Source organism: Poeciliopsis prolifica, unplaced genomic scaffold (genome assembly GCF_027474105.1).
Source record: "Poeciliopsis prolifica strain line A6 unplaced genomic scaffold, Auburn_PproV2 SCAFFOLD130, whole genome shotgun sequence".
NCBI lineage: Eukaryota > Metazoa > Chordata > Actinopteri > Cyprinodontiformes > Poeciliidae > Poeciliopsis > Poeciliopsis prolifica.
The window spans coordinates 228,967-239,237 of NW_026562505.1; the positions used below are offsets into that span (position 1 = coordinate 228,967).

A 10,271-nucleotide genomic window follows, 5' to 3' on the forward strand; every position below is an offset into this window, starting at 1 on the left:
TAATTGTCATCTTAACCTAATAACTAGTTGTGTCTCCTTAGCAGGACAACATAAAAATACTCATGGTCTTTCTACAAAAAGATTTCTGAAAAAAATGTAAGATATTTTATGTCAAAATGAAAACTGGTCAAAAGGTCAGTAGGCTTCATGGGTTGCAAGGCCATTCAGATAGTAAAACAGCCATTACATAATCAAATATATCATAAACGGAATTGAACTGAATTGACAAAGATTTTCATTTTGGGAGAAATCCTGATGAAGTGTTTGTCCATATGACCAACATTTTGATCATCCCCAAAAAATAAATAGCTTCATGAAGTAATAATATTGAAATACTGGGGCAACATTTTAGGACATCACATAGTTAAAGTTTAAAAGTTGGTATGGAGCGTATGTTGTCCTCTAAATTTAAATTGAAAGAAAATGAATAAATGAACAAAATCTATTTTATTACTTTAGCATTTAGCAAATAGAAATAATCTGAATAACCTCAACTGGCATAAAACAAAAAACTGTTAATCAAATCTAATGTAAGACAGTATGAGAAATATAGACTCTATTCCTGAAGTTTGATAACTTACATGGTCTTTTGTCAAATGATTACAACATCATTACAATACATTCGAAATACAGACACAGTTCATTACTTTTGCGTTTTAAGAACAAATACTGAGCGTGGAAACTCCACGCATGCAGTGAAGGTCTTTCACTTGTCGAATTGTTTGTGTTATTCCCATTATATCCTGTAGGGGGAGACGTGAAATAAAAGAAGCTGAAAGTGAAAGCAGGCTTCTTTGGAGCAGGCAGCCTGCCTTGTTAGCTCACATTTACCAACGAAGCTGCAGAGAAATGACTTGTGATCGCAAAAAGGACGAGGTACGTTTACTTGAACTATTCCCCCAGGACAGCTGAGCTGGGCTTGTCATTTGTATAGAATCCAATGTTGTTGTGCTATTGTTATTAGTTTGACTCGAATTACAAGCAGCTTGTTTTTTAATGTCATGTGGGTATTTTATTTTTAAATATGATAACAAAGGAAGAATATTCTATGGAATTCTACTTTATGTTTGTTGAAAAGTGTGACATGTTGTCAGGAAACACGGGAACAGGACTTCCTGTTGGACCGTTGATTTCCGGTGTTTTGGATTAACTGGTGTTTAATTAACTAGTTGAAACCTATGCGCACCGCAGATGTTTGTAAATTGTAGGTAGCTGCATCAATGCCTGTTAAAAAATGGGTCCCGTGTGACAAAACCTTTTGCAAAACTTTACTATAAATTAATTTTTTTTAAATAATAACTGGTTAATGTTACATGTGAAAATTATGTTTCAAAACAAGTGTCTGCAGAGCAGCGCGCTTCGAAAACGCCGCATTTGAGCATAACCAGATCAATGAGAAACACAATCCCTTTCACATTCAGGTTCACCAAAATAACTTCAATTCAAATAACCGCAATATACGCCGAAGTGGACAGTTTCTGCTTTTGTATCAGAAAAACATTGGAATTGACTCCCAAAACTGCGGTAAAGCAGGACGCCTCTTCGAAAATGACAGCAAAGCAGCCCGCACTCGATTTTCACGTGCGCCACGGCACAAGACGTTACGGTACCCCACTTTACGAGCTCCTTTCAGAGTAAAAGCTCACATCCGGTTCATGTTTGATCTACTGCAAGTAGATTTCCAGCGGCTTCAAGTTTAGACTTTGTATTTATGCAGTTGCAAAAAGAAATAATGTATCGGGAATAATTGGGGACATTAAGCAGATCTTAATTGGTGTCTTACCGAATCCAACAAGGATTTGTAAACAAGCTTATCGCATTGTTTATTTCCTGGTTCGGTAAAAGGGTCCTGTAAGCCATGGCCAGTTAATTTAGCCACTAGTTAATCCATAACACCGGCATAAGATCCCAAGTATCTTGCTTGTACCAACTCTTCATCATCATTCCATCATATTCTATTCCTGGAAACGGATACCAGCTGAATGGGATCCGTTCCTAATATAGTCCCTGTTAGTTAGAAGTCCTTCCATCAGAAGAATGCTCGAGCTGCAACTTTGTATTTTCAGAGAATTTAAAGATAAATGAATGAAACGTGGGGATTTAAATTTAGTTTTATTATTTCAAATCAGTCTCTCCCATTGAAAATGTGTTGCTCATTATGAAGCACAAAATCCCAGAGAACAGTCTGATTGCTCCAAGTTGCTGCAAGTTGTACATGCTGCAAGAATATCAAATAATTCCAGTTAAAACTTCAACAGTTAGGGCCCCAGCTAAAAGGAAAGAAGATGTAACACAATGGTAAACGAGACCCTGTCCCAACTTTTGTGAATTATGTAGCAGGCATCAAATTCTAAATAAGTGAATTCTTACAAAATATTAAAATAAAGCTTATCCATTTGAGCGTTGCATATCTTGTCTTTGTTGTCAGTTCAATTAAATATTGATTCAAAAGGATTTGCAAATAATTGTATCCTGTTTTTTTTTTAACCTAATGTCATTGGGATTGTATTATGGTGAAATTCTTTGTTGGAAACTCTTTTTTTCGGAGTAGTGACCAAAATAAAAAAGATGTGTAAGCTGTCCATGAACAAGTAAAACCCAGAGAGCTTGAACCTTTCAGATGTCTGACACTGGGTCAGGTAAAAGGACTGGACTGAAACACAGTCAAACAAAATAAAAATAACTTGAACAAAGCATATATTTATGAGAAGATCTATCTTTGTCAGTCATAAGAAACAGAAGTTGAGTTCATTTCATCTCTGATCTAAATATGATCTCCTAAATAACTGAATGGGTTTTAATATACTTTGTGAACAGGATAGGAAGTCAAACAACACTGTATGTTGTACTTTATTTATCTGGACTTATTAATTGACTGTTCTGTTCTCTTGCAGATTATCACAGACATTACTCTGATCATTGATGGGAAGATGATTGGAGACATAGATGTTAAAAAGTGGATTCCTGATAACTACCGTCTTGAGAAAACTGGTTCCTTTTACAGAGTGTTCAGTAGAGACTTTAATAAGGTGCAGCAGCTTGTAAAGCAACTTGTTTCCACACAAGGACAGGCTGCTCCTCCAACTGCCTGCGCCGCAACATCTTCAGTACCTGTGAACGCAGTTGTGATGGAATACATAAAAAAAAAATATGATGAAAAACTAAAGAGAATACAAGGCCGTTTTGTCATTGAGTTCAAAGCAGCAAACAGTGACCCCCAGAGCACAGCACAGGTTAACTTCAGAGCCCCAAGTGAATCAGCTTACTCTTCTGACAGGGTGCGTCTGGACTTTGTGAGGCAGAGGTTTATCACTTTCTACCAGAGAACTGCCTCTGACCTGCAGCTAACATCTCTTCATGTGGCTCCACATCGAGCTGAGGATCTGCAGAGAAAGTTTCCTCTCCTGATTTTTAAATCAGGCTCTAGCAAAGACACAACAGTCTGTGGACCTTTTGCACATGTGCAAAAACTGAAAGAGTTTCTTTCACAAAAACCAAAGAATTCAGGCTACAGTCCAGTTAAAAGGGATCCAGCAAGAAGTCAAAGCTATAAATCATCTGCTTCTTCGCCCAAACTAAGCAAACCTCCTGGCAACGAGACATGTCCAATCTGTATGGAGCCAATCCCACCAGAGAAGAAAAAGGCCCTGCAGTGCAAGCATTCCTTCTGCAAAGACTGTCTCCAAAGAGCCTTTGACTACAAACCAGTTTGTCCCATCTGTGGGGAGGTGTATGGAACCTTGAAGGGGACACAGCCTGATGGAGGGACAATGGACATCAGCACATCCTCTGCCTCCTTACCTGGATATGAGAGTCATGGAACATTAGTCATCCATTATCACATTCCAAGTGGAATTCAAAAGGTAAGAGCAAAGCTAAACTCATCAAAGTTCATCATCTCCCAAGTACTTCAAACACGGCTGAAGATGTCCACGCATGCACAGGGAGAACCGGGAATCGATCCCAGGACCTTTTTGCTACATGGCAACAGTGAAAGCTACTGTGCAGCCCAAAGATAACTTCCTTCCTTGTAAAACTGATACCTGAGTCTAACGCAGTGGGAAAACTGCTCTTATGTGTCAGCTTCCATAAAAATACTATTTTATTCTACTAATTTTATGACTTTATACACATAATACAACTTCATTCTCATGATTTTGAAAAAAAAAATTTTCTTAGTGTGATCATTCTACTCATTTCTACACTTGAAAGGTTATTATTTCTGTTAATGGATCCATCAACAACTTTCAACAACGTTATTCTTAATCAGAAAAATATTCCAATTCCACTCGACCAAAAATCAGTTTGATCTTTATGCCAAATCTGTTTCAGGTATACATTGTGTTACAATAATTATACAAATTCTAGTTTTGAGGATTCATTTTATTTTTGAACTCCAGCGCTCTTGATTAATCCAAAATGTTAATAAACTCTCAAACCTGAATATTTAAGAAAGTAAAAGTGAGATTTTGACTTTGTTAGGACAATATCTGTATGAGAACGATTATGATTTAAGACTGAAAACTTTCCCATCTAACTTTTTTATTGTCATTCATTAAAGTGAGAATGATAAACACAACTCAAAAAGGACATATTTTCTAAATCTTAGAAATGTTTGTCAGTGACCAATTTGCCATGCTTCTTTTCATTAACAGTGGCTCTGAGGTGCTTCAACATTAATGAAGCACAATTACAAATTCAAAAACACAAAGATATTAACGAAACGCCACAACATGAACAAAACAGGAAGGGTATATCTCAGTTGGAGACCTGAGACATCGCTGATTGGACGACAGTGCTTTGGAACCGGAAGTTATTGCTGGAGCGTGTTCGGCCCGTTGTTATGTTATATTGAAAGTGGCTAATCTGCCAGCAAGCTAATCCAAATAAATGGACCGAACTTCATAAAGCGCCGTTCTGCAAAGTATTTTAAGTTAATGAATGTCACTGACACAATCACTCACACATTATTATATTTAGAAATGAAAATCTAACAGACTAAATTATTTTACATAAACTGTTATCAAATCAAATGTTATTTGTATAGCACATTTCAGCAGCAAGGCATTTCAAAGTGCTTACATCATAAACACAAAAACACAAAGTCATGCAACATAGAATAAACAATACATTGTTACATCATTACATTTTTAATTGATTACGTTTCAAATCAAACTCTAATCAGGTGTGTTTTTAGTTGAGATTTAAAGGAAGTCAGGGTTTCTGCTGTTTTACAGTTTTCTGGAAGTTTGTTCCAGATTTTTGGTGCATAGATGCTGAAAGCTGCTTCTCCTCTCTTGGTTCTGAGTAGTTAACTGGGCCAATTTTGTTACAAAGGAACTATTTCTCTGTTGTTTAGAAGTTTGTTTCACCACAGAAAAGCACAGGACTGGCCACAAAGTCAAGAAATTCTGCTTGTAAATTTACATTGTTATTATCATCTTTAATGTTACCAGTGAAAGGTAAAGGCAGTGGCTCCACTTTGTGCTGTAAAATGGTTGAAACTAGTCCATGCAGCACGTTTCCTCCACTGCCACTGTCAGCGTATTCATGCCTATTGTCCAATCAGCGATTTCTCAGGTCTCTCACTGGGACACACCCTTTCCGTTTTGGTAATTTAGCTGTGTTTTTGAATTTGTTGAAGTGGTTTGTACCTCAGGGCCACCGTAGTTTCTTGATCTGTTGACAGCGATCACAGCCTGTCAGTCACTGTTCAGAGATGTAAACAGTTTTCCTTCACTGTAAACCGTTTAAGAGTCTACAAGTTCTCAAGGAGGCTTAGGTCTGGTGAGGGAGGGGCCACGTCATTATTATTTCCTCAATTAATGCTTTTATTGGTAGTCTAATCGTGGAGTATTTTGATGCTCGGTGGAGGATTGTCCTGCATAAAAATCCTGGTCCTCTAGTACCACTGCTTGAAGACGGTGTCTTCTTAAAAGTGACAGTAGCTTTGGAAGTTGGTTTTGAGGCCATGTTCTACCTGAAAAAGTCCAAAAAGCTCATCGTTAATAATACCAGCTCATTCTAGGACCTGCCTCCAACTTGCTGGTGTCTGATGGGAAGTGGAGCTCTGAGCCCATTACTGATCCAGCCAAAGGCCCGTCCATCTGGTCCATCAAGAGTCACTCTCATGTCATCAGTCCAGAAAACTTTTCAAAAATTCTTAGCCCAGTCTTGGTGTTTTGACTTGTATGTCTTGTTCAGTGATGGTCAGATATATATATATCTTCTTTACTGTGGCCATGCCGCTGACCTATGGGTACTTCTGGAAACTCCAGGTAGGTTGCAGTTCTGGAATCTGACAGCACTGGAACATAATGGATTCTTCTTAAATCTGTGACAGTTCATTTATGTCTTTTTTCTCAACTCGTTTCTCGTGACCCTGTTGACTACTTGCAACTAAACGTTTGATGGTTCTGTGATCACTCCTCAATGTCTTAACAGTTTCAAGAGTGCTGCTTCCCTCTGAAAGACTTTTTACAATTTTGGACTTTTCAGAGTCACTTAAATCTCTTTCATTGGCCAATTTTGCCAGAAGAAAAGAAGTTGTCTAAAGATTATGCACACCTTGACATAAGGCCTCAGTCTGATCTGATGTTTTAGGTGTTGCCTAAACCAAACAAATCAAGGGAAACACCTTGACAGCAGGGAGTGACTGACAGGGTTCTGCAGGACTTGATGCCTGCAGAACCGGCCATGCAGTCATTTGGATCAGCTGTTCTGAAACGGGCACATGCAGAGCAGGACTGAGGACTGGAACTCAGAAGCACTGATAAAAAGTGTTGATTTCCTGTGGCCCCACCCTCCTTCATGAAACAAATGCACATCAGCTGATGTGTTCATATTCAATAAGCATTCAAGTTTATACTAGTGGAGTTTGAAAATATGCATACAAATTATATGGTCAAAACTAAAACTTACTTAATAATTGTGCACACACTGTATTGTCTGAAGTTTGCACATACTTTCTATAATTATTCAGTATAATTACATTCTGTACTAATTTAATGATTTATTCAAACAATTATTTGTCAGAGTAATTCTACTTCAAGTTTAAGTTCTTTTTTTCAGGACCTTATAACTTAAAAAAGCTGGATTTTTAGGACCCAGATGCACCAAGTAACTACTTCATAAAGTATTAGTACTATTACTATACTATTTAATTTATGACTGTTTAGATCATTTTCTTCATGATTAGTTTAATCACAGCATCAATAAAGTGTCATTCCTGACAATACTATTTTTTTTAAGGTAGACAGACGCCATAAGTTCTAATTTATTGTTGGTATGATAAATCAGATTTTTTTAAAATCACAATTCTGATTCATTTATTATTTCTTTGCAATAATCAAACCATATGATAAATGCCCGTCGTTAGATAAAACTTGTATTGCAAAACTAAAAATACTAGTAGAGTACGGGAGTGTGAGATTACGGTTGAATATTCCAAGTAATATTGATTCTATTTCCCAAAGCACGCTTCCTGAGCATTATCTCTTTCAAAAGGTCTTAAATTTGGAAACAACAATGCAAGTGCATCCAACTGGCCAAATTATTGACAACTGTCCTGATCAAGAATGAGTCATCCAAACAATCCTTTGCTTGAGTGGATCCTTCATAATTTCACATGAATGCCTGTGCATGGTGCTTTTGATGTGCAGCTTTAATCCAGAGAAAACAATTTTCAGTATCTGTTACAAATCATTTTGCTCCTGAAGGACAGTTAGCCTGCTGCTATGCAGAGGCATTAGGAAGTAGTAGCTTTTATCTGGGGACAATCACATGACACCCTGAGATAACTTTTAAAATACAAACGTTTTTGCAGGAGAAGCATCCAAACCCTGGTCAACCATTCGAAGGTGCATCCCGAACCGCCTACCTCCCAGACTGCTCTGAAGGAAGGAAGGTCCTGGAGCTGCTCAGGAAAGCCTTTGATCAGAGGCTCATCTTCACGATTGGTCGATCCAGCACCAGTGGCAGGAACAATATGGTGACTTGGAATGATATTCATCACAAGACATCAACGCATGGAGGACCAACTTCGTAAGGACTGCTTATGGCCTTTTATCACATATTTATTCATTTATTTTTTATTTGATGAGCTTTTAATGACCACGCACCATAAATAATTTCAATATACAGACTTAATAACCATGGATGTTTTAGGTACAGACTTCATGGTGTTCCTCTAAGTAAATTCTGTGAGCAAGTTGTATGTTAGTGGTCAGAATATTTAATGAGCTACTATTTTACAAATATCATAAATAAAAAATGGAAACAAAGCTGATGTGTCCAAGTGTTAATACAGGCTGATTATTGGAGGTTGACACCAGCACCACGCTGATGGATTTGTTTCCCTGTTTGCAGTTATGGATACCCAGATCCAGATTACCTCAACCGAGTCCAAGAAGAGCTAAAAGCCAAAGGCATCAAACAGGCATGAATTTAAGCTCTTGAAATTGGAAAGGTAACATTTTACCAGCATAGAAAGAGCCATGTACAATAATCTCACTGCGTAACTAATAATCATGTGATGTAATTCCAGAATTGTCAGTATATTGACATTAGTCTTGAATGTATTCTGTTATTTCAGCTGCATTTTTGCTTTTTTGGAGTCATTTCTGTTGATCAAGTTATTAATAGAAACTGTACATCTACACTGTCTTTCCTAATTAATTGAAATGTATTCAGTCAAATATTTCTGACAGAGTTATTTAATTGCAAGAAAAGTTATTAGTACTAAACTAAACAAAAAAAATAGCAATGTAAAATAGGGTTAGCTGACATTTTCAACACCCCCAAAGTTGTAAATAAAATATTTCCAACCATTGTCGAATAAGCAGTTACAGATGGTAGCAAAAACACAGCTGTAAATATATTAAAATGAATCATTTATTTCTGGCTAAGAAAACAAACCAAAGAATATATATATGAAACATTTACGGATTGAGTTCAATTGGACGTTCAACCAGACGTTCAGGAGCTATCGGCTCATGAATCCGTGGCTATACAGACGGAGCTAAAGCCTGCAGTTTGTCACGTACGCCACCAGGACAGCGTAAAATAGTTGTATATTTAGACATTAGTATGATTAAGAACTAGAACAACAACAAAAGACATGTTTCCATTCAATAAACATATTTAAAATTTAGATACACAAAAATAACGGCCAGAGTAACAAGTCAAAAATATAATAGACCATCATTTTTCTAATTTCTTTTTTAAATGGAATGTTGTTAAAGAATTGATTTCCTATGAGAAAATGAATTGTCACATACTACATGGGAGACATAACAATTTCTGTAACTGGGCCATATTTGGCACGGACAGATCTGGCCCGAGTCTGGTTGGGTTTCCCAGATGTGCCAGCAGAATGCCAGATCCGGGCCAGGTGGGTCTGCTATGTGGGTATTCTCAGAGAAGAGCTTTCCAGATCCCTCTTGAAAATAGGATCTACAGTAGACCTCAATGTTTGGTTAAATAAAGGAAATTAGAAAATTAAAAACTGACAGAAATAAGGAGTAGAATAGAAAAAAACATAGCAATGACTCTAAATGTTCCAGAAACATAGTTGGAAGCTGAGCTTCTAAAGTAGAAGTTGAGCACAAACTCTTCTGGCTCCTTTTCACAGCTGGGGAACTAAAACAACCTGTTTATTCATTTTAGTTCCCCAAAACTTACTAAGTTAACATTAGCATCAACGTTCAAATTAAATTGGTTTTAACTTTATAGTTAACATTGATTTGTTCATTGTGAAGTTAAATCAATGTCTAATAATTTGTAACTTTTTTGTCTGAGTTGTTTTGTTATGTTGTGTAAATAATGATTTAATAAAAAAACATTTGAGCCATCTTATACAGACTCCCTGCCGTGAATGAGATCATATTCAGTTATGTTTGTTTTAAAGACTGCTAAAACAATCATTTTTACAATTGTGTTCTAATGTATGAACAGGCATAATCAATTCACAAATATATTTTGTTTTGTACCAGAAGCTAAATAAAATGAGCATTTGTTTGTCAACTATGCTGTTCCTTTCAGGTCTGCAGAAATCAAATAGGAAGAAAAAGTTTGGAAGTGTTTATTTTAATTTAGTTAAGCCAGCCGCTAGACTTTCCTAAACTGTAAGCACATCTTTTTAACTGTGAACAAAAAGTAGCCAATTTATTTATCTTCATGCTAAATGATTTATTCTTCTGTAAATGTAGCATACTTATATTGGTTTGTGCCACATGATAAGAGTTCATGTGGCACTAATTATCTTCTGTACG

At 36.7% G+C, this 10,271-nt stretch overlaps 1 protein-coding gene across 1 annotated transcript; it reads left to right on the plus strand.

Moving 5' to 3' along the window:
- The first annotated feature begins 778 nt into the window (after positions 1 to 778).
- Positions 779 to 9,793, plus strand: si:dkey-3h3.3 (uncharacterized protein LOC100144568 homolog). Its single transcript, XM_055024840.1, has 4 exons — positions 779 to 876; positions 2,895 to 3,863; positions 7,826 to 8,043; positions 8,368 to 9,793. Exons 1-4 carry the CDS (start codon positions 850 to 852, stop codon positions 8,441 to 8,443), a joined length of 1,290 nt encoding a protein of 429 aa, XP_054880815.1. The 5' UTR covers positions 779 to 849; the 3' UTR covers positions 8,444 to 9,793.
- Positions 9,794 to 10,271: the final 478 nt, after the last annotated feature.